This window comes from Neofelis nebulosa, chromosome 10 (genome assembly GCF_028018385.1).
Source record: "Neofelis nebulosa isolate mNeoNeb1 chromosome 10, mNeoNeb1.pri, whole genome shotgun sequence".
Classification (NCBI taxonomy): Eukaryota; Metazoa; Chordata; class Mammalia; order Carnivora; family Felidae; genus Neofelis; species Neofelis nebulosa.
The window spans coordinates 73,671,083-73,695,747 of NC_080791.1; the positions used below are offsets into that span (position 1 = coordinate 73,671,083).

Sequence of the window (24,665 nt, forward strand, 5' to 3'; positions counted from 1 at the left end):
GATTGTTGTGTTCTCTTAATAAATGGTCTCTTCCGTTGCCATGACATATTCCTCCTGTTGCTGTTAATGCTACTTGGCCTGAAGTCTGCTTTGTCTGATGTTAATAAAGCCACTCCATCTTTCTTATAACTGATGTTTGCACGGTATTTTTTCCTGTAATTTTACTTTTAACGTATCTGTGCTTTTACTTCAATTGTGTCTTTTGTAAATAAAATATAGTTGGGTCTTGCTTTTTTAGCCAATGTTACAATTTCTCACTTTGAATTGAAGTGAGAAATACATTTGGATTTAATGTAATTGGATTGGATTTAATACTACCATCTTGTTCTTTGTTATCTGTCCGTTCTATTGGTTTTTTTTTTCCCCATCTTTTCTTTCTTTTTTGGGGGGCTAAGTATTTTTAATATTCTATTTTATTTCTTTTACTTCATTTTAACTATATATCTTGGCATTTTTATTTTTTGTGTTTTTCTAGAGGTTATAATATGCATGTTTCATTGATCAATCTACTGTGAATTAATATTTTATCACTTTATATAGAATATTTACACCAGTATACTTTCATTTACTTACTCCTTATCCTTTGTTCTGTTATTGTCATGCATTTTACTTCTACATATATTATACACCACACAATTCATTGACATTAACCTTGCTCTAAATGCTCAATTATCTTTTAAAGAAATTAAGAAATAATTGCTAAAATTGTCTTTCACCATATTTTCCATTTTTGGAGCTGTTCATTTCTTCATGTGGATCTGAGTTTCCATCTTCCTGAAAAACTTCCACTAACATTTCTTTCAGTGCAGGTCTCCTGGTTGTCCCATGAGCAACTGGAGTAAGAGGGTCAATGACCACATTCATGATCCGTTTATTAACATACAGCTAGTGCCTAAGAGGCAACTGGCGTCTAGCCTGGCCAGGGGGATGCGGCTAGTAGAACTGAGCCTTGCTTCCTGATGGATAGCAGAGGCTTCTGACGTGGGTCAAGTCTGTCTCTGGTTTTTCCAGTTGCCCCACTGAGCAGCAGCAGGATGGTAGTTGGGTACATGGTCAGTTTCTTTGGCATAAATGCTAGGAACCACCCCACGGTGTCCACGTGGATGCAGGGTCTTCCATAGATGGCAGATATGGGAAGGGTGCTTTCCTGACCACCTGCTTGCTGTGTTCCTACAGCTTGCTCAGACATGGAGATGCATGTTTCCTGCCAGAGGATTGCCCATGCACTTGGAAGGGGAAGGAATATTTCCCTGGGGACCAGGTCATGTCTCCCTGCCATACCTGGTAAGTGAGGGTACTGTTCGCACTCTGCTTTTGGCTGGGGATGAGGATGGATATGAGAAGCGTGATCATGAGTACAGTCTGGCATTCCCCTTCCACCATGTTCATACTCATGTCGCGTGTTTGTGTGTTATTTAGGGATGTTTGTGTATATACAAGTGTACGTATAGATGGAAATTTGGGGGGCGTTTCTGTAAATGTTTACATGAATGTGAGTTTGTGACCGGCAGGCTTCTGTTGAAGGTTGCTGGTGTTTGTGACCCCCCAGCCCAGAGGCACATAGTGGGAACTCTACAGGCAATGGCTCTGTCGTGGGTATTCAGAGTGTATGTGTGTGTGTGGGGGGGGTGCCCTGCGAGCTGGTCTGGGCACATGTGTTTCAGTGTGTGCCAGCGGGGCTCATTCCAGTGCGCTCTCCACCCCTGTGCTTCCACCTGCACGGCCTATGGCGACCGGCACTACCGCACGTTTGATGGGCTCCCGTTTGACTTTGTCGGGGCATGCAAAGTGCACCTGGTCAAGGTGAGCTCCTGGAGGTGTCTGATGGGCTGGCGCTATGGGGACCCAGGGCATCTGAGGCTGAGGACCTGTCAGGCACGGTGATATTCTAGACTCCAGTCTGTTGCACAATTAGGTGGGTGGAGGGATCTAAGCTTGGGGGTGTGGCTAGCTAGCGACTGAAAGAAGTGCTGAGGAGCAGGTTCAGAGCTAGACAGAGCTCACCGGGCATGAAATACCCCACTGCATGTCCACTCACCATTATAGCCTTGCCCCATTGGGTCCCAATGGTTTTTCTATCTGTAGTAAGAGCTTATGTTTTCTAAACTTTTATTATATGCCTGGTGGTCTCCTGAGCCAATTTGGAGGATTGTTTTACTTAATTCTCATATCAACCCTATGAGGTAGAATATATTTGCCCCATGTTATGGGTGCAGCAACTTGGGCTTAGGGAAGTCAGGTGTCTTGCCTGAGATCACACATCTAGGCAGTAGCAGAGCTGGTGTCAGGTGTGAACCAAGAAATCTGATGGGAGATTTGGTGTGCTTAAGGAGTCACGTGCTAAAGCTGTCAGCTTATGCAAAAGAAAAGGGATGGTGATGTAGGGTGAGGGGCATAGTAGAAGTAGGATCCCCTCCAGAAGGAGAAGAGGGGTACCAACAGGGCAGGTGGGAGAGTGCCAGCGACACTCTCAGGGGACCTTGGTTTTGCTAAGGGCCTGTCACACTATATAATAGTAAGAGTAATAATAATAATGACAAACCTTCTATGGAATGAGTCTTATCTATGGAGGAGGCATTGTACTGGGGTCTTTCACATGATTTCTGTAACTCTGAGACAGATTATACCCATTTTAATTTTAAAATTTCAAAGGTAATGCGTGCTCTTCACGGGCATTTAAAACAATATAGAAGCATATGTTAGAAATGAGTGTTTCCCTTCACACCTCTTCTGTTCTCATTCCCTGCTCATAACAGTCAGATGTGAATCCTGCAAGATCACTTTCCACAAGACATACATATATCCACACATATACACATGCACACATGAACTTGGTTTAGTTTATGTGGATAGAATTCTACAATTTGCTCTATTCACTTAACAGAACATACCTTAGTCATGATCTCATGCAGTCAGTACATACTCCTTTCCTCTTTCTGTAAAATTCTACAGAGAGGACATGCTCTAGTTTGTTTTATTATCCCCCCATTGATGGGCATTTAAATTGTTGCTGATATTTAAATGCTCAATGAATACTTTTGTGGATGTGTCTCTAGACTCTTGTAAGCGGAAATGCTATAAAAAGCTGTACACAGTGCTTGAAAAGTGCCCTCCAAAAAGGCTTCGCTACTATCATCAATGGATATAAGATAGTACCCCTGTCCCTCACCCCTGTCAGCACCAATCATCCTCTTATAAATTCATTCATTCATCCATCCATCCATCCATCAGATACTTTTTGGAGAGTGACTACATGAAATTGACCTTTGGAGAACTGAAGTAAGTTTCCCAAAGTCACACAGTTAATAAGAAGTAGAAATGGATTGAAAACCACCTCAGAGTCCATGTCTCGCTACCTCTGTGCCTGTCTGCAGGATCTTTTCCCTCCCTGGCTTGATGAACTGACTTATTTTCTTCTCAGAGCACTTCGGATTTCAGTTTCTCTGTGATTGTAGAAAACGTAGACTGCTACAGCTCTGGCATCATCTGCAGGAAGTTTATTTCCATCAACGTTGGGAACTCACTCATTATCTTTGATGATGACTCAGGAAATCCTGTAAGGCCTGGTGCAGGTTAAGGTTGTACGAGCGATTTGTATGTTAACAGGGGCCAGGGGCAGAAGAGGGCTGGGGACTGGTTTCCTTACCACAGCAGTTTCTCTTGGAGCCGTTGAGTCAGCAGCCCAGATTGAATTCCTTGATCAGAGTCAAGAACACAGAGGTCAATGTCAGGGCATGAGGGAGGCATGATTTCCTGGGACTGGACAATGACTTAGATCCGGGCCCCACTGACCCAGGCATTGGGGGACACTCAGGCCACAGGAATGACTGTCTCTGTCCCCCTAGAGTCCTGAGAGCTTCCTGGATGAGAAGCAGGAGGTCCACACCTGGCAAGCAGGGTTTTTCACATTGGTGCATTTCCCAAGGGAACACATCACCCTCTTATGGGACCAAAGAACCACAGTGCACGTCCAGGCTGGGCCACAATGGCAGGTAGTTGCATGAGCAGTGACCCTCACAGGGCCCTCTGCTCCTGTCTGGGGCTGATCCAGGCCACTGGGCATCCTCGCATGAACTATACCCTCACCGAGGAGCCAGGAGCATCATGTCTCCTGTCCTTTCTGCCTGCACCCCACTCTGTGCACTTCTCCCCTGGCTCTTCTCCTATCCCTCTTTACATTGTGACTCCAGAAGTTGCTTCTGGGTCCATGACAGATTCCTGGGCTCATGGTGACTCCTCTTCCAGTGGTTCATCCCTGGTGTTCCTGCAGGTGACCGCCGTGTTCTCTCTTCTTTCAGGGCCAGCTGGCTGGACTCTGTGGGAACTTTGACTTAAAAACCATCAATGAGATGAGGACTCCGGAGAATTTAGAGTTAACTAACCCCCAGGAGTTTGGCAGCAGTTGGGCTGCAGTTGAGGTAAAGCCTCCCTAGGCTGACTTACTCCTTCACTCAGATGGGCCCTGGCCAGCACTGAGGGAACCCCAGTCAGAGACTGCTCCTCGGTGAGGCTGCTCCTGCAACCGCTCCACCAGCCTCTGACCCAGCATCCCCAGCCTTAGACTCTGTCCTGTGGCCTGAGGACACATACCACCCACCTCACAAATCGAGCTGCATGTGTGCCCCGGATCAAGCCCTGGCAGGAGGGTAGGGGCTGCAAAGGAGACAAAGTCTTTGTCTTAGGAGACATGACCACCTGCCAGGGAAGATAAGGCTTATTGAAGCATGACCATCTTACCCATCTTCTGTGTCCCCAGTGCCTGGCACTAGGTCTGGCCCAGAGGAGAATCCAAGAGAGACCCATGTGGACTGAGGCAATCAGAGGCTTCCTGAAGGAGGTGGGAGTACGGTGGTACTTAAAGGATAGGCCATATTTGGAAAGATGCATGTATCAGAGAGAAAGCCTCTGAGAGGGAGGACAACTTTAACAGAGGCAGAAATGAGGAGGGTGTCCCTGCAGGTTGAGAGATGGCTGAGGCGCCCCAGCTGTGAACTATGGAGCTAAATAGCACTGAACTCACTCAGAGCAGGAGACCTAGGTTCTTGTCTTGGGTCATCCAGTGACTTGCTGGTTGACCTTGACTAAGTTCCATCTTCTCTGTCATCCTCTGTGAAGGAGCTATGCCAGGAGAGGGATGGTGACTGGATTTGACTTATCATGACAGCTTTGATCAGCCAGAAGAGGTTGCCTAGGAAGCTATGCTGAGAAATACCTGACTTGTGTCAGGCTCAGCTAGAAGGAGAACTGTGGTTGATTAGTTATGTCTGCCATGAGTACAGCAGCAGACAGTGGTGATATGAGTGTTACATTTTTGCCTTTCTCGGACTGGGTCATTTTAGGTCCCTAATTCTCTGTTGGGTAATAGACGAAGGTGAGCTTATGTAGCTTGGGGTCAGGGCATCGTCCTCAGTATAATCCTGAGGTGGGACAAGGCTGTTCTCATAGTCTCAGAAGGGTGTGCTCTAGCCCACTCCCATTTAAAAGAAGCAGAGAGGGTGACTAACTTTTATTGCTCCCCTCCTCTGATCCCCTACTGCTGCTCTTCTCTCGATAATCCCTTGGCATATCCTGGGCCGGTGAGGGGGGGTTGTGTTATGTGAGAATGTAGGCCTGATGGAGGAGGCTTGTCAGACATTGAGGAAGTCTGTATTAGTTATTAGTTATCTATAGCTGTGTAACAACATTACTACAGATTTGGCAGCATTTAACCACACACATGTATTATCTCGGTTTCTCTGGGTCAAGAGTCAGGGCAGGGCTTGACTTGGTTCTTTGCTTAGGGTATCACGGTCTGCTACCAAGGTGTTAGCCAGGGCTGAGCTCTCATCTCAGGTTCAACTAGGGAGGTATCTCCTTCCCCACCTGCTGGGGGGTTGTCAGTAGCATTCAGTTCCTTGCAGCCATAGGACAGAGAGCTTCAGTGGTTTTGCTAGCTGTTGGCTAGAGAGGACCCTCGGCTCCTAAAGACCACTCACCATTCTGGTCATGTGAGATTCCCCAACATGGTCGCTTGCTTCCTCACAGCCAGCAAAAGAGAGACTCCAGAGAGATGGGCTCTACCATCTAATGTAACATAAAAATGCAATCACATACACATAACCATGTCCATCCCATCACCTTAGCCTTCTTTTTTCAGCTTGAAGCCTTCATAAGTCCTTCCCACACTCAAGGAGAGGGGATTATACAAGGGCTTGAACCTCAGGAGTCAGGGACCATGGGAGTCAGTCTAGGAGTTTGTCCACCACACCAGGCAATAAGGCATTGTGGGGGTAGGGGGATCAACAGACGTGTCTTTGCCTCTCAGTGCCCAGATACCCTTGACCCCTGGGACACGTGTGTCCTGAATCCTCTCCGGGAACCGTTTGCCAGAAAGGAGTGCAGCATTCTGCTCAGTGAGGTGTTTGAGACCTGCCACCCTGTGGTGAGTGGACCCCAGTCTCAACACTCCTGATTCCCTCCCCCACCTTCGCGGGATCCCTTCCGCTCTCAGAACCCCCCATGCCCACGCCTCAGAAGAGGCACCTCAGGTCTAGAAAGGAGATCCACCTCTGCCAATTCCCTGCCTCCAGCTAGCTCAGATGAGTCTGCCCTGTTTTCCCAGATTCCCAGATGACCCAGGACAGACAGACAAACACCTTCCATGCCCTTCTTTTATTTTGAGAAAGAGAGTGGGAGAGGGGCAGATGGAGAGAGAGAGAGAATTTTCTTATTGTTTATTTATTTTGAAAGAGAGAGAGAGAGAATATTTTTTTATTGTTGAGAGAGAGAAAGAGAGGGTGCGTGTGCATGCGCATGTACAAGAGTAGGAGAGGGGAGAGAGAGAATCCCAAGCAGGCTCTGTGCTGTCAGCACAGAACCCCACACAGGACTCAATCCCACAAACCAAACCATGAGATCATGACCTGAGCCGAAATCAAGAGTGAGATGCTCAATGGACTGAGCCACCCACACACCCCTTCCATGCCTTTTTCAAACCTGTCTCAATCTGGCTCTGATGAGGAAGTCCTTCTGAACAGTGAACAAAAGCCTGTTATGCTGTGGCATCGGCCCGCTGCCTGTTCTGCCCTCAGAGGAGACAGAGGGGAGCTGGCGCTTAGCTTCGCATGGTCCCCTCCAGGGCTTTCAAGGCTGCTGTCGGGCTGGCCTTGGCTGTCTCTGGCCTTGGCTGGGAGTTCATACCCCACATCTGTTTCTCAGCCACATCCTTAGCCCCTGGATCCAATAGCATAGGTCTGGGGAAGGTGAGAGCCCAGTTCTCAAAAGTAGGATCTGTCTGGGCCATGGAGTTGTTTCCTTCTGAGTTGGCCACCTGTCTGCCCTCACCCCACCCAGGCAGCTCACCCTGCCCTGTGGCCCCTTCATATCTGTACCACTCCCTAAGGCTAAGTGGCATTGGTTGAGCAGCTGAAGAGCTAACATTCAGGAGCTGTCCTCTGACCTCTGACTTCTGACCTCCCTTAGGTCGATGTCACTTGGTTTTACTCAAACTGCCTGACAGACACATGTGGGTGCAACCGGGGTGGTGACTGTGAGTGTTTCTGTGCCAGCGTGTCTGCCTATGCCCACCAGTGCTGTCAGCATGGGGTGGCTGTGGACTGGAGAACCCCACACCTCTGCCGTGAGTATCCAGACCAATCAGCCAAGGTAGGGAGTGGGGACCCCTCTGTGGGCAGGCCCGTGGGGCGCCATCACTCTCTAGTGGCTAGTGTTTATTGAGTACTTGGTATGTTCCAGGCACATCCTCCTCAGCTGGATACAGGTTTGCCTGTATCTTTCATTGAATTTTTGCAAAACCCTATGAAGTAGGACCATTTATTCCTGTTTTACAGTTGGGGAGCAGGTTAGACAGAGGCAGAGATTAAGTAACATGCTCAAGGTCACATAGGTTAGTGGTCAATCCAGGGCTCATCTTCAGATGGTCCGGCTGCAGACCTGTGCCCTTACCCACTCTACCAGGGGAGTGAGGAGCCCCGGGTTTCAGACCCACAGCTGCCATTTGCAAGCTGTGTGGCCTTAACCATTTGCGAATGGCCTTAACAAGTCATTCAGTCTCTCCAGGGCTCAATTTTCTCATCTGAAAAGTAGGAATCGACCTGCCCCACCAGCTTCACTGTGAGGATCAAATGGGATAGTGAATGTAAAAGCCCTTTGTCAGCTAACACACACAGGCCCCATCAGAGGCAGCACAAGACATCAGTTTATTTAGCGCAATGGTGGTCTGCAAACGCCCTGGGCTGTCTGCTCCTATCCTGTAAAAATATTTCCAGCATGCATGCATACATATACATAGATGCATGTACATAAATATGCTGTTAGTAGTGTAAATGTATGTCATACAGCAGATATAAAAGTGAATATTTTAAAAATTAAATAAAATATGTAGAAAGTTAAATTATTCATTAACTTATTTTTTATGATTTGTTCCTGCACACCAGTGATCTTCCTGGTGCATTTATGCCTCACTTTGGGGTGCAGTGGTTATTACACAAGCCCTGGGGCCAGACTCTCTGGGTTAGCGGTCACCAAGTGGGGTGACCTGGGGCATGTTCTTCACACTCTGACTCATAGTCGAGGGCTGAGGGAACCATACCTGCCTTGCAGGGTGCTGTGAGCTGTCAGTGAGATAACACATGTAAAGCCCTTGGCACAGTGCTCTATGCTATTACTGAGGTCGCTGTCATTTTTTATGGGGACATGGGGCCGGCATGTCCTGAGCCCTGAGAGCTCCAGGCAGGATGACCCTAGGAAGAAGATGGAACAGAATCCGCCTTTGGCCTCCCTTTTATCTGTCCATCTTCCTCTGGACCCTCCCACTGCAGATGCTCTGTGGATGCTCAGTGGTCCTCCCTCTATTCCTCAGATAAAAATCCTTCTTGAAAGAGAAGGGAACACATATTTACAAGTATCTGCTGTGTGCCAGGCCCTGAGCCATCTCCTCGTTAACTCACTTAATCTTTAGGGCTAGAGTGAAATAAAGGACACCTCACCTGGGACACAAGATTTAAGGGGCACCAAGATCTCAGTAATGGAGATAAGTCACATTTTAAGGTAATCGTTTTAAAAACTCAAACTTAATGCAAAACTCTCTTCGGCTTTGGTGAACAAAAAGTCAAAGTTTTAAGTAATGACAGGATCAATATTATTGATTTTCCCTTCTAACTCAGGATCCAGTGTGGCTCGGCAAGGCACTGTCATTGATCCTGTCCTTATTTAAAATTTTTGATATTTTGTTTATCGTGGTATTTTTGCATTAACTTCAAAAATTTTTAAACGGTGTGTTAAAATACTATATATCTTAATTACTGAGATTTTTGACGCCCTCTTGCATTTTGCACCCAAGGTAAGCATTTGCCTTACCCTAGTCCAGACCTCACAAATCTATGGGGCAGATACTAGTGGTGGTCCCATCTTATAAAGTAGGGCATTAAATTTCAGAAAGGTTGAGTAACTTGTCCCAGTATGCACAGTTGAAGAGTGAGAGAGATGGAATTTGAACTCAGGTCTGACTTTTCCGGACTATCTCCCGCAGACCTGGTACACACTTGAAACCAGAGACTCTGAGATCTAATTCTCTAGTTCAATCTTCTGAGTCAACAAGTGAGGAGAAGTGAGTACTTTCCCATAACCACATGGTGGGTCAATCTGACTGCTAGTGCTCTTTCTAGAGGTCAATGCCAAATGCAGTGGAGTTGGTGGCTCTCTTCAGACCATGCCTACAAGCGAGGGAGAATCCTCCTCAGCCTACCCAAGTGGTTCCTCATGGCCTTGCTTCTGGCTTTAGGTACCCAGTTTACCCCAATGGACTAAAGAATCCAGGTCTCAGGTCCCAGGGCAATAGGCTGTGGTGCTGGGCTGGGCCACTAGAGGGTGCGCTGAGCACACACTTGGAAGAGCTTGTCAAAACCTGATGGAAACTACACCCAGGGACCTGAAGAAGCCTTGGATCTTAGAGGCCCCTTGTTCCCTTCCACCCAAGGTTCTTGAAATACCAATTTGTACCTTGTGTTTGTATTCCTCCAGGACCTTCTATAAGATTTCTTATTGGAGTTTCCACTTCTCGATTCTAACCTTGCCCTTTGGGACCACACAAAACACACCGTTCTGTCCAACATTCATTCATTCATTCACTCATTCATTCATTTGATGCATGCTGAGTGCCTACTCTAGGCCAGGTTTTGAGCTTTGTGCTGGGGGTACAGAAAGGAGCCATGGTATTTCCTACACCTTAAGATATATGAATCCGGTGACCATGCCTAAATCTTGGAGTTTGGGAGGCAAGCTAAATCTGGGACAGCTGGGATTGCTAGGGGCCATGGCTCTGTCCATCTGTTCCAGGTTTCTCAAAAAGTCTTTTCTCTCTCTTTCAGCGTATGACTGTGACTTCTTTAACAAAGGTAAGCCCGTCTTCCCCAAGTGGAGTCTGGGGGGCTGAGCCACTGCCAGCCCTGCCCTGATGCCATAACAGCATCAGCCATCCTGAGGCCCTGCTGGCCCCAGAAGAGCTGTGACATGGGGCAGGGGGGGAACCCCATCATACAGGGAGAACCCAGACAGTGCAGAGACCCACAGGGATGCCCGGGAATTCTGTGCCTAGAAGTTCCTGTGGCCCTGGTCCATAGTCCAGGCTGGGCCAGCTTCCCAGGAGTTGTTCTCACCCAGGATAGCTTCACCAGGAAGTTAAAACCCCATTTGCACAGTGTGCCACCCTGTGGCCTTCACAGTCTAGTTCATCAGGCCCATGGAATATTGTCTTGGGTCTCCTAAAGTTTTGAGTGGCAAAGGCAAATTCAAACTGCTCTTTCTGAGGATGACTGGAGCAAAACCTATAGCTTGGCTTAGACTGTCAGATTCATCTTCAAATTTAGCCAAGGTCCCAGGGTACCAAGATATGCTCCAACTTCTGCATTAGGTAGGGTGAAAACACAGGTCATGACTAAAGACCCAAGGAAGGTTAATGTCCAGCATTAGAGCTCATTACTCAGTTTCATCACTAGGCTCATGGGCAACGGGGTGGGAAGTCAGATCTTGGCAGGGTTAGATGCTTCTCAGGTCCTTGGTATCATTCACATTTGACTTCTGGGCCCAGCTCCATTCTCTCCAGGTACCATGCCATGAGCAGGCCTATGTGGGTATAGGTCCAAGGCTTTGTCCTCAGTTTCCTGCATTATCAGGTTTTGGTCTGTCCCGCTGGCAGAGTATAGCAAGTGAAATTGAGGGGGACAGACTAAAGACCAGGATACCAGTCAGGGGGTCTGCGAGAGGAGAGCTGGACCAGAGTAAAGCATGATAGTGCAGTGACTACAGGCCCTCCAAAATGTTAGCCTTTAGGGACTCCTGATGGCCAGGGGCTTCCTCCTGGCTATGAGGAATCTTTCTTTATAGGAATGAATCTGAAATAGGAGAATTGCAGTCCCTGGGACAGGCAAGGTCTGTCTGACATCAGGCAAAGACATTTCAGCAAGATAGCTCTGAGCAGTTTTCTCCCTTCTGTGGCATTTTCGGTGGCAGTAACTGGCAAAGGACAAGCTGTTTCTAGCATCCTCCACCCACTCACCCACCCACCCATCCATTCCTCGCTCTGCTCTTCTACCAACATTTTCTCTGGTCCAGGCCCTTGCTGGGTGTTGGGGAATCAGTGGTCAATGAGGCCTGTCACAGTAGCGTGTTGGCCCATACTGGCTCTCTAAAACCACTGTGTACTCCTAACTCCACATTCAGTCCATAGTTTGAAACTGACCACTGGCATGAGTATTCACGCCATGGAAATCAGCGAACACTACAGATTGGGGTTTTGTTTGTTTGTTTGAAAGCTTATTGTCAGGCATTTAGTAGCACAGTGCTGCCTATTTCCCATCTGGTCCAGGAGACAGACATGGACCCTCCATCATGAGCCTCATCATAAGAGCTGTGATCAGTGTGTGCCATACTCCGAGGGCTGGGGGAGAGCAGAGGAGGAGGGATGACGTTTGTGTGTGGCGGGAGAGGGTGCAGGGAGAGCTTCGCCAAGGAGGTGACATTTGAGCTGGGCCCCAAAGGTTGAGTAGGCGTTTGCCAGGCACAAAACAGGGAGGACTATTCTGAGTGGGCAGGACAGCATGAGGAGAGGCATGAGGTAGAACACAGCACGGCTTTTTCAAGGAAGAGCCAGAGAAGTTCAGTGTGGCCGGGCAAGGGTGTGAGGAGGTAGGCGGGGGTCCCTGAATTCAATCTGGGCTCTTGGATTCTATCCTGATGGCAATGGGGAGCCATGGATGAGTCCCAGCAGGGAGTGTGACTAGAAAAGTGACTCAGACACCTGTGGGGAGGCAGCACTGGAAGCCAAGGGACACACCAGAGGCAGGGAAGTTGGTTATAAGATTATTGCCAGTTGTCTAGGAAACCCCATGGCCCTTTCCAACCTATACCAACAACTGTAGGCACCTAAGGGACACAAAAATGACACTTTGAGATAAGTAGGTAAACACTAATGTTGAGCCCAAGACTTCCTGGCCTTCCCTCAGGCCTTGCGTGGGCAGAGACCAGGTCTGATGTTAAGTATCAGAGATGACCCTGAATAGAGCAGTGGCTGTGGGACCAGCTCACGGAGAGACATTTGGTGGTGGTAGGTGGGCAGAGGTCTCCCATGGGTGGCCTTGTTCTCAGGCTTCTTGTGAAATTGTTCAGGCACTGTGCAGAGGGGCATTTCCCATCAGGGACTGACAGCCTGGAGTTTACTTCCCTTCTTGTGGAATCGAGCTCCCTGGGATCTGGGGTGAGGGAAGCGACCAAGAGTAGCTCTCTTGCACCCTCTCTTTTCCCCACCTTTGGCAGGATGGGAGGTGGGCAAAGGCTCAGGGAGGCAGGGCTCACGACTGGGCCCCTTCTCTCCAGCACTAGGTAAGGGTCCCTACCAACTGGCCAGCTTGGCAGGCGGCAGTGTCCTGGTGGCCACCAAGGCTGCAGGCGGTGCCATAGTCCTAGTGAGTGCAGAGGACGTGGCTCCAGGGGACATTGTGAACTTCCTGCTGACAGCTGCACTGTACAAGGCCAAGGCTCACGGTAAGGCCTATCTCTAACCCCACCCCGGCCCTTGGTGGAGGGAGGCAGTTGCCAGAGGAGGGGAGGATGTTGAGGCCCTAAGCAATCTGCAGTAGCTGAAGAAAAGTGGGGCTTGGACAGGTGCCCCTTTCCCAGTTGAGACAGCCTTTTGGGTCAGCCTGTTAGTCTCTTCAAAGAGGTACCTTCCCTCTTCTCCCTGGAAAAAACAGGGAGGCCAAGGTCCTGATGTACCTTTGTACCTTGCTTTACGTCATTGCCTGTCGTACTCCAGAAAACCCTGGTGGCGACAACTGCTACTTCCTCTCCCTCTCCTCCTCCCCTCCTTCCTGCCCTCAGTCTTCTTTCCCCTCTCCTCCTCCTCTTCTTCCCTCTCCACCCCCATCTTTTCCTGCTTCTCCTTCTCTTCCTCTTCCCTTCCATCCTTGAGACTGGATAGACTTCAAGTGCCAGAGGGGAGCTGGCTGATGTACTGACTCCAGGGGGCTTTCTTCTGTGAATGGAGGCGCAGGCTCTTGATTTGCTCAGGTTACGATCCTGAATTCTGGGCTGGCAGGTTACACAGACTGGGACACACCTGGAACCAGCTGCAGCCTCCCAGGTCTCAGAAGGTCTGCAGACCGGACAAGCTTAGCTTTAGCGGGCATTGCCCTCCCTTAGGAGTTCGGTAATGTTTGAGGAGTGGCAGGAATCTTGCCTGGTGCAGAGAGACCCCTGGATGGTATTTTTGCTGGGCCCTGGGCCAGCCAAGGCCTCAGATGAACCAGTGCTAGGAAGTCTTTTCTTTGGCCATTTGTGTGTGTCCTAGTGTGCACGGTCACTGTGATCAGCATTTCTACCCCCGCATCCTGCTGGCCCCATCTAGTCAGTATCTTCCCAACCACAGGGATGGTCCATGCAGCCTGTCCTGGCATCAGCTGGAGCCATGAACCAAGATGCTTCTCAGAAAGTCCATCCCAATCTAAGGATTTAAGTTCTCAGATTCTCAGGGTCTGCTGTTTATCTAGTTAGGAGAACCTTTCCCCACACCCTCATCCTTGCCTCCCTTCCTCATGCCCTCCCGCCCTTTCACTGGGCCCTATTCCCAGGCCAGACACAGAGCTGGGTGCTGGGGCATCAGGGATGGAAAAGACACATCCCTGCCCACCAGAAGTCCATAGTCCCATCCAGGAGACAGACATGACATGATCAAAGGCAGTTAACAATGTCTGTGGGAACACTTGGGAGGAGCCCCTAACGCAGTCTTGGGGAGTCAGGAGAGGCTTCTTAGAGTAAGTGGTGTTCCCTTGAGAGGTGGGAAGAAGCCAGAGAGGGACTTGTAAGCTGGGCTCAGGAGCTGGGCTTTTATTCTGAGGGCAGTGGGGAGCCATGGAAGGCCTTTCAGGAGGAGAGAGACACTCCAGCTCCTGCCCAGCCCCAGGCACAGCTGTGGGTGATGTTCATGGGGTGTGAGCCAGGGGTACAGTAGGAGGTGCCAAGAGGAATCACGTCACCGCACAAGGAAGCCTGGGACTGGGCCATCCACCACCACCCAAAAGAGAGCACCCCCTCCCTAAACGTTCCTAATCCCCAGGTCCGTGTGTGGTCCTATTTAAAGAAGGGTGTCTTACAACCTTCTAGGTGCAGTAGGTCATCTGCTTAGTGGGCACTTTCTGTTCTCCATTCAATATGTTAGTGCAGTAAGAAGTAGTCCAGAGGGGGCGATGATTTTCCAATGGTTTTATGGGCATGTTAAGCAGAACCCCAGGGTAGCCTGTCCTTGGAGAACATCACTGTGGACAGGATTCCCCAGAGTGAAGAGGCTGTGAAGCCCAGCCTCCACCTCAGTCAGGCCTGGGTCTCCCGGGCAGGTGGGAGCAGGGCCCAGTAAGGACCCAGGTCCCCACACCTACCCTATCCTGTGCTCCTTCCCTTATACTGTACTCAGGGTACAGGACAGCAGAAGAGAATGTCCCTTCTAGGTGAGATCTGGGGCGGCTGCATGGAAGTGTCCTTTGAACTGGGCCTTGAATGGTGGAAAAGATTATGATGGGAAGAAGTGGAGAGCAGAAAAAGTCACAGAGGGGAAGATTCAGCAATCATTCAGGCCTGAGCCTGTCACTCTTGGGAGTTTTGATGTCCTGTAGAATATATTAAAGGGACACAAGTCATAGCCTGGTGTATCACCGGGGAGGGTCAATTTGACTTGAAGATTTAGGGAGGAGGTTCCTTATTTATTAATAATAGTAGCTCACCCTGCTGTAGCACTTACCATGCGCTGGACACTATTCTCGGTGCTTCATACATACCAACTCATTTAGACCTCACAGCAGTTTTAGGAGGTAAGGTGCTGTTGTTTTCCCAAGTTACAGATGCGAGAACTGCGGCCCAGAGAAGTTAGGAAATTCACCCAAAGGTGCGTCACTCGTTAGTGACAGCAGCCAGTACTTCATCTGAACTGCTGTGCCATGCTGCCTCCCAAACACAGATGTAAAAAGAAATAAAATTGAGTGCCTGGGAAGTAGAAGTCACTTGAATGCTTCAGGTAAAACACAAGACTTTTTACCTCAGGGTCTGCGTTCCAGCCTCTCCTGTGTTAAGAGGACTTAAATGGTTGAGAACTTTGATCTAGGCTGAGAGCAGCCTTCACAAAGAAGGAGGGCAAGTCCCCGAGAGGGAAAGTGCCTTGCCTGAGGTCACGCTGAGAGCATGAACAGGGCTGGGCTGGAACACAGCACCCTACCCCTCTGTGCTGCCCTGGGCCAGCTCCTGGATCCCATCCCTGGGGCTGATGGTGCAGAGGTTAAGATCCTGGGCTCTGGCCTTAGCCTGCCTGGGCTCCTAATCCTGCCTCCCTCGTCCACCATCGGTGTGACTCTGGGCCTCGCTTTCCTCATCTGTAAAATGGGAACAACAATATCATCTCCTTCTAGCCTCTTATAGATTTTACTTGTTTATTATGTTTGTCCTCCTCCCACTTGAATATAAGCTCCATCCCGGCAGGGATTTTTGTTGGTTTGTTTTTTCTTTTCCCCGTTGTGCCTAGAACAGTGCCTGGCACATGAAGGGCCCTCAGAAAACATGAGCTGCTGAATGAATGAATTTGCCACCTCCCAGGGCGCTCTTGGAATTTAATAAACCAGCAGGTTTAATAAACAAGCAGGTAGAGGGCTTGCTTAGCATTGTGTCTGGCACATAGGCATTGGTACATAGCAGTTGTTGTTATTACTGTTAATGATGAATCCTTCGTCCATGTGCCTCCTGTCTTCTCACAGCTGCTCAGGGAGGTGTAACAGGAGCTACATGGGCGGGAAGGGAAGACACACGAAGCCCCACGCTAGGTCTTTCACATACACTGTATTGTTTATCCCTCACAAGAGCCTAGGCACATCAAGTCACCAGCCCACAAGGCAGCCGGCTGTGGCGGGCCGGGACTCCTGGACACCTGCTTGTGGATTTGGGGGCTGACAAAACCTGCAGGGCCCTGTGCAGGGGGTTATCCACCCAGAAACAAGCCCTAATTTCTAGAAATGGGCCTTTATGGACACTGGAGAGAGGACAGCGGAGACCAATCGTAGGACTCAGAGCAAGCCCCTTCTCCTCTCGGGTTCACTATTTTCCCATCTGTGGCTTGGACTCGACATACCCCTCAGTCTGCCAGCTCTGACCATCTGGGATTCTGTGTGAAGCAGGACCGAGGTGGGGTCCCTGAAACCTGGCAAATCCCCAAACCCCAGCCTGGCCAGTAGAATGTGACTCCTCCGGGGCGGCCGTTTCTGTCAGTCTATTCCCTGCTGCATCCCTAGCATCTAGAATTTCTCCTGGCACACAGAGTGTCCTCAAAATGTTTGCAGAGGGAGAAAGGAGGGAGGAGGGAAGGAAGGTGGGAGGAAGACACCTCCGCAAGGTTTGGCAGCTGGCAGCTTCTCTAACCTTCCACTTCCCTCACGGAGAGGTGGTGTGCACAGAGGGGCAGCCAGCAGGCAGAAGTCAGTGGGCAGGCATGGAGGAGCAGGGCCCAGCTAATCCACAGGGCGTGTTGTTGTCCTGAGTCTCTGAGGTTCTGCGCCCCATCTGGACCCGTCTCTGCGCTCACCTTACCCACCTGGCTCTTTGCAGACCCGGACGTGGTATCCCTGGAGGCAGCAGACAGACCCAACTTCTTCCTCCATGTCACAGCCAATGGGTCTGTGGAGCTGGCTAAGTGGCAGGGCAACGTTGCCTTCCACCACCATGCCTCCTTCTCACTGCACCGGGGGACATGGCAGGCAGGCCTAGTGGCCCTAGAGTCACTGGCAGAGCCTGGGTCCTTCCTTTATGTGTTGGGGCCCACGCTGGTCCTGCGGCTGTATGAGCACACAGAGGTGTTCCGCCGGGGCACGTTCTTCCGCCTTCTAGGTAGGTATCCCCCCTGCCATCACCCTCAACCCCTCATCAGACTGCCCTTCCCACCCTCTCGCACCACACCCTTCCAATCACCCTCAAGAGGCAGAATTCCCACTCTCCTGGCTCAGGGAGACCACCCTTGGGTGCTGCCCCTGAGATGGGATGTGGCCCAATCTCCATGTTGATGGCCTAGGGAGCCGGTGGGCAGTGGGGCTTGGGGCCCAGCCAGCTTCCTGGGTCCTGCCTACACCCACAGGCCGATTACATGGTCTAAAAATAGGGCAGCCTTTGTGGAAGGGAGGCAAGAAGTGCTCCTGGCCACAGCCTGCGTAGCCCACTGGCTCAGGTTTCTTGCTGATGGGGACACATGCTGGCCCTGTGCTTTCAAAGACCGCCCCCCTGGGGCACCAGGCTGAGGATCCAGCAGTCTCCCTCTCCCCCGTGGCAGTAATGGGGCAGCTCCACACCCTTTCTAGCGGAGACCAATAGGTTCCAGACCTTTGCCATCCCCCTGCCAGGTGGGTCTGCCCCCAAATGCTTGATCACTGCCTAATCCCTGGAGGAAGTGATCACAATTTCTCTACCACTTCAGGCAGACCTCTGTGTCCTGCATGTGGAGATGTATGTTTGTATCTGTGAGGGCACCTCATGCCACATGAATGGATCCATTTACATACATTCATAAATGTATCTCCAGCCAGCCTCCTCATTTATCACCTCCCCTACAAACCAGGCCTGGGCCAGCTCGTTGTTACATTCAGCGGTCATCTGTAGAGTCCACCAATGAACCCCACCCAGGACAGATTCATCACTGGCTGTAATGGCAGAGCTTGTGTCCCTTTCTGGAAGACAGAGTGGAATGAACGCAGGCTTTGAAGCCAGACAGCCTTGGGTTCAAATCCTGACCCTAGTTCTTGGCACTTGGAGGAGAGCTTCCCACCATCCAACTCTGTACAATGGGAATATTTGCCTCATAAAATTGCTGTGAGGATTGATTACATCTTGCGGGTTTTGCTCTGGGCCTGGCTTGTAGTAGGTGCTCCCCAAATGTAAGGTCTCAGTTCAGGTCTTAAGGATCTTAGAAAAGCAGATTTTCTCCACAGTCATCAGCAGTGTGGGGAAAGGGAGTCGGAAAGGGGCTGCTCCCTCTGGCCTGTTGCAGATCCCACCCACATCTTCCTGCTCAAGCCATGGTTTCAGAGACCAGTCACTTCTGCTAAGATGGTCTGGGGTCTTGTCTGCCTCTGAGTCTCCCATTGCCCAGACTTCCTCTGAGGATTCCTCATCTGTCACACTGGCCACAGGACATTTTCTGAGGAAATCTCTTCTGGGAGAGTTTAATTTTCCCAGCATCTTCTGTGCCTCAGTTTCCTCACCCATAAAATGGGGGGTAAAGATAGTGCTACGTCACAGGATTATTGTGGGGAAATACTTGTGAGATGTCGAATGTCACATTTGGTGCTGTTCAAGAGTTGGCTGTTGTTTTTGTTATTATTACTATTAATAGCCACCAAGGTCCCAGGGGTGCAGAGCAAGCCTGGCCATCAAGGTCCCAGAAGGGCAGAGCAGCCTTATGGGGAGATCAGAGGTCCCAGCCTTCTCTTTGGCTAACCCTCAAAGCCCAGCTACAACTGCCTGCTCTATAGTGCCCTGCCCTGGGCTTCTTAGCCCCTACACCAAACTCCCAGAGCCCTATCCCAAAGATCCCCCAGGCACCGACCCCGACTCTCAGGAATACAAACTTCCCCTTAGGTTGACTTTTATTTTAGTATATGCTGTCTTATTTTATTTTTCTTTACTTTTCCTACATGCGTCCATTTGTCTCTTCCATGCAGCAGGGTGGGGATGGGCTGAGCTAGGATTACCTCTGTGTTCTGTCACCTGACCCTGAGCTGGTGCCCAGTCTCACTCAGTCTCAGCACTCGGGGCGGGTTGCCTTTCCAGATGCCAAGCCCTCAGGGGCTGCCTACCCCATCTGTGAGTGGCACTACGATGCTTGTGCCAGCCCTTGCTTCCGAACCTGCCGGGACCCACAGGCAGCTAGCTGCCAGGATGTGCCCAGGTGAGGGGGTATGGAGTCAAGGTGTATACATCACTGATTTGAGCACACACACGTGTAAATGGGCATGTAGTCTGACGGCATAGGCATGAGCACGTCCTGAGGTGTATATGTGTGCTTCCACATACTTGTGAATGCATGTTTCGTGTGCCGTGTGTATGGGGACGTGCGTATCAGAGCAAACCTGACTTACGCGGGTATGTGTGAATATTGATTTGTGCATGATGTGCATAGAGCTGGGCCCTGTGTGTGTCTGTGGGCTCTACACAGCTGTGTGTATGTACATGTATGTGAGATGCATGTGTCTGGATGTTGGTGCAGCTGTGTGTGCGTGAAGGTGTATGCGCTGATGTTTTGACATTCTGTGTGAATGCTTTCGAGTCTTGCTGGCGTAACAATGTGCCTAAATGCAGACACTTGTGAGCATGTGTGAGTGTGTGCACAAGTATGTGCATAACCAGGCCTTTTTCGTGTTTCCCTCTTGGTCTGAGGAGAAGGTGTGTGCAAAAGTGTGCAACATGCATGTTTGGGTATATGTGCTCCTGTACACAGTGTCTCTGGAGGTTCATGTCATGTGTGCCATAAGGAGGGATGAAGCGGTGCTCAATCTTAGTGAAAAGAGTCGATGCCCTTCATATTTCAGACTGCTAACTGGCTCCCTGCTCTGTCTTCAGGGTAGAAGGCTGTGTACCTGCATGCCCCACCCCCAAGGTCCTGGATGAAGTCACACAGAGATGTGTCTACCTGGAGGACTGTGAGTGGCCTAGATTTCTCATCCCACCCCCCCCCCCACTCAGATTTCCTGTAAATCTCCACAGTCGCCTTGCAATCATGCCCAGAGCCCCCAGGTCCCTGAAGAAGCAGCATCAGTATTGGGGCCTCTGGAAGAGACCCTGGAGTAGGCAGGGACCTCATTCAGTCCATTCTCCCCATGGTACAGAGAGAAAAATGAAGCCCAGAGTGGGGAAGGGACTGGCTTGAGATCAGGCAGTAGGAACATGGTACAGACAAACTTAGGCCTGAGGTCTGTTGGCTCTGAGCTCAGGTTTTGGGGGCAAGAGTCCAAGGTTGGACTTTGGACTTGAATCCAAGCTCAAGTATGGGGCAGAGTCCAGACCTGCTGACTTCTGGGAGTCATCCAGTGCCATGCGGCAGAGGCCCCTGGGTTGGTCAGGCAGCCTGGCTGGACGTTGGAAGCTGCCTTCTCCCATGTTCACCTGAATCGCTGGTTCCAGAGCCCTGTTTTTTTACATCCCTGCCCAGTGAAGACTCCCGGGGGCAACAGGCACTTCTGAGCTTCTTCTCTCTCTGCCCCAGGTGTGGAGCCCATGGTTTTGGGTCCCACAGAACCTCTTGGCAATGAGACCCTGCCTCCCAGTCAAGAGCTGCCCACTCCCAGTGACAAGGAGCTGCAGTTTCCACAGGAAGCTCCCGGGGCCCCCTCCCACAAGCCAGCGCTCACTCCAGCTGCCCCACTCACCACAGCCTTGAACCCACCCCTGGTAGCTACTCAGGGGCCAATGCTGTCTCCAGGCCCCACACAGCCCACTCTGCAGCAGCCGCTGGAGGTCACTGCTTCTAACCTCCCTGTCCGCCCTACAGAGGCCCCGGCCAGCAAGGGAGTGACTGCCAGCCACCTGGCCACCTCCCCTGCCCCAGAATCCTCATCCCTCTCCCTTTCGCAGCAGACTCCCACACCTAGCATAGGACCAAGTGCTATGAAGACGACTAGGGTGACTCTGACCTTTGCAGGGAGCCCCAACATCACAGTCTCCTCCCAGTCACCCCCTGCACCTCGCTTCCCACTCATGACCAAAGCTGTGACAGTCCCAGACCCTGGCTCCTTGACTATTAAGACCACGTCCCTCCAGCCCTTCCCGAGCCTAGAGTTGCCTGCAAGTTCCCCCTCCAGACCTGTGGCTTCACCTGCAGTGACCTCCAGGCCCCTCACTTCCTTGGGATCCCACAAGGCTTTGCTGACACCTGCAATAACAGAGGCCACGAACAGGACAGGGATCCCTCAGCCCATGCAGGCCCAGAGCGTTTCTAGTCCCAGCAGCCCCCTGGCTGAGGCTAGAACAGAAGCAGAACAGGTTCCTGTTAGTCCTCTGGCAACCAAGAGAGTAGAGATGGAGCCACCGACAGAGAAGCAACCTGGGCCCGGCCAGCCCCTGGGTATCCCACCATCCTCACTTCCAAGCCCCTTCCCCACTGCCCCACTCCACCCTGCCTGGCACACCACCACAGCCACCAGGCTTCCAGCTCCGCCCCCAAAGACTCCAGCTGCCACCAGCCAGTCCACAGTTGCTCACGGGCTGGGGGTCACACCCTTCGTGTCTCTGGACTCAACTCGGCCACCCCAGCTCCTCTCTGGCCTGCCTCTCGATACCAGCCTGCCCTTGGCCAAGGTGGGCACATCTGCCCCAGTGGCCACGCCCGGGTCCAAGGGTTCTGTCACCACCCCTCTGCTCCCGCAGCAGCAGGCCACATCTCCCCCTATGGCCACAACTCCACCTGCTCAGACACTCAGCTCAGCACCTCCTCTCACCCCCGCTGTGGGCCAGGTAGACCTGCCCCATCACATAACCCCTCAGGCAGTAGGCACGGCACCAGGCCTGTTTCTGGGAGCCACAATGCCAGCCTCTGGAGTCGTGGCCATGGCTGAGGGGGCAGCCTCTACAGTATCTGTTGCCCCACAAAAAAGCACCGCAGAGAAGATGGCCATCCTGTCCAAGCAAGTGTCTCTGCCCACCAGGATACATGGCTCTGCCCAGGGGGGGCCCACAGAACTCACACCTGCTGTGGCCCACACTCTTGCTACCTTGGCACCTGAGGCTGATGTCCCCTGGGCCGGCACAGTGCCACTGGTACCTACATCCTATCCCCTGAGCCGAGTCTCGGCCAGGACCGCCTCCCGAGAGAGCGCACTGGTTCTGCTCCCTCAGCTGCCCGAGGCCCATGGAACCTCGGCTGGACCTCGGCTCCCAGCAGAGCTGGAGGCAGAGGCCACCACCAAGCAGTCTGGGCGCTCGGCCCCAGCCCAGAGCATCGCAGCGAGTTCGGCAGAGACCTTGACAACCACCACTGAGGACAGCACATCTGCCACCTGTGTCGTGAGTGACTTGTCAGGCCCCCCATATGTGGACACTCCATGTTTCTCTTCTCCTGTGCCCCCTGGCTGGGACACCATCATGCCGTCACATTCCTCATGGCCTGCTCCTGCTTCTCCTTCACTAGCTGCCAGGCTGAAAGATGGGGCTTCAGTCACCCCCCTCACCCTTGCCCCACACTCTGGAGTCTGACAGGTTCTCCAGTCTCCTCTGGGCCCCCGATGTCATAGCAGAGTCCGACCATTCCCCTAGGGCTGATTGGATGACTTAGCGTGACATCCAGAGCATGACAACACGGGTGTGCTAGCATGTGTCTGTTTGTGTCTATGTTTGTGTCTATGGAGCTACATGGGACTGTGTGTGCATAGAGTATGTGTGTGAGACTCAGGGTGAGCCCTCATATGTCAGTGTGTGTGTGTGTGTGTGTGTGTGTGTGTGATATTTGGTGTCACAAGACAGTGTGTGTGCATTTGTAAGAAAGAGAGATAAAGCAAGATTGTGTGTGAGTGTGTGTGTGTGTGTGTATGTGTGTGTGCATGCATGGGTATGCTTGGGTTTTTCTGAGTCTAAGCTAGTGTGTCTGCACATCTGTGTACCTGGAGCTCTCTGCAAGGGCCAGACAGATATGCAGAGGTCTCTGGGAGTCAGTTCCCCGGCCCCCAATCTCATGCTCAGCCCATCCCCAGGCCCCTGATGGGTATGTTGGGTGCATGGAGAGTAAGGACACCACTCCTTAGTAGTCTTACTTCTGGGTCCCCTGACCTGCTACAGTCTACATTGGAAAGGATCTTATTGCCCTTAGGCTTGAGGGTTGGGGTGGGGGGAATGAGTGGCTGTGGCACTAGGCTGGGCACTCACGCTGTCCCTCCACCCTGTGCCCCAGCCAATCGCTGAGCAGGACTGCGTCCGCCACATCTGCCTGGAGGGCCAGCTGATCCGAGTGAACCAGTCCCAGCACTGTCCCCAGGGCGCCAAACCCCCTCGCTGTGGGGTCCTGGGCCTCGCAGTGAGGGTGGGCGGGGACCGCTGCTGCCCCGTCTGGGAATGTGCCTGTGAGTCCTGGGATGCACCTGATCCTCCCCCAGTGTGACCTCGGCCCCTTACCTGTGTGCTCCTCAGCCTTAGGGTAACCCTGACCTGACTGCATTCTCCTATGGGACCTCTTGTCTCCGTGTGACCCCTGACCTGGCAGATTCCCTACTCTTGCAACCTCATCTCTGTGATGCCTGCTCTGAGTGGCTCTCCAGTCCCCAGGGCCTCTCCATCACCCAGGAAAAGGCCAAGAGGCCTGCCCTTTGTTCCTGGGTGGCCTTGGCCCCCAGAAGCATCCATCTATTCTTCTCATCCCTGCCCCTCCCCCAGGCCGATGCTCAATCTTCCCTGACCTAAGCTTCATAACCTTTGATGGGAGCCACGTAGCCCTGTTCAAGGAGGCCATCTACATCCTCACCCAGAGCCCCAACGAAATGGTCACCGTCCATGTCCTTGACTGCAAAAGTGCTAACCTGGTGACTTCCCCCTACTTCCTTTCCTTCTGGGGCCTTGGGATTGACTAGGTTTGGAAGGGAGGTTGAGCGGTGAATTGGGTTTTGAGGGATGCCGGAGTTGAGGACAGATGTGTAAACCCCTACAGTATTTCCCTCTGTCAAGGGTCTCCTGGAAGGGATGTGCGGGGAAAGGGTAAGTGGGGTGCACCACCTCCTGGCCCTTCCTGGGGCCTGTGCCATTCCCACCTTGTCCCAGCTGCCCAGGCCCTTGTGGGAGGCACTGAAGTGCAGAGAAGTGGGGATGCCACTCCAGGAATGTGGCCTGAGGTCAAGAGTGCTGGCTGCAGAGAATCACCTACTAGGATATCCCCATGAGCCAGCTGGAAGAAGGCAGGGTATTTTTTGTTTGTTTTTTTCTTCTTCTGCTTCTTCTTTTTTTGGTTGGGCTTACAGGAGGTCAGGTAGAACCAGACATGTTCCATGGGATTTTGTGCACCATCTGCACAGCCCCAGTGAGTGCTCCTGGCATATTGAGAGGGGGTGGCCAGGAAAGTGTGCTCACAATGGCTCACCAGGAGAAGCGGACAACATGCCTGGACTCCAAGCTGA

General features: G+C 51.6%; 1 protein-coding gene across 1 annotated transcript in view; it reads left to right on the plus strand.

Annotated features, from left to right (window-relative positions):
* The window catches only part of OTOG (otogelin), a 90,902-nt gene that overhangs the window by 37,475 nt on the left and 28,762 nt on the right, over positions 1-24,665 (plus strand). Inside the window, exons 24-38 of the mRNA XM_058686540.1 lie at positions 1,177-1,284; positions 1,665-1,803; positions 3,422-3,556; positions 3,846-3,992; positions 4,299-4,418; positions 6,305-6,421; positions 7,462-7,618; positions 10,368-10,394; positions 12,871-13,038; positions 17,134-17,412; positions 19,345-19,462; positions 20,134-20,213; positions 20,777-22,572; positions 23,453-23,621; positions 23,932-24,077. Of these exons, the coding sequence (XP_058542523.1) occupies positions 1,177-1,284; positions 1,665-1,803; positions 3,422-3,556; positions 3,846-3,992; positions 4,299-4,418; positions 6,305-6,421; positions 7,462-7,618; positions 10,368-10,394; positions 12,871-13,038; positions 17,134-17,412; positions 19,345-19,462; positions 20,134-20,213; positions 20,777-22,572; positions 23,453-23,621; positions 23,932-24,077 (3,706 nt within the window). The remainder of the gene's footprint in view (positions 1-1,176; positions 1,285-1,664; positions 1,804-3,421; positions 3,557-3,845; positions 3,993-4,298; positions 4,419-6,304; positions 6,422-7,461; positions 7,619-10,367; positions 10,395-12,870; positions 13,039-17,133; positions 17,413-19,344; positions 19,463-20,133; positions 20,214-20,776; positions 22,573-23,452; positions 23,622-23,931; positions 24,078-24,665) is intronic.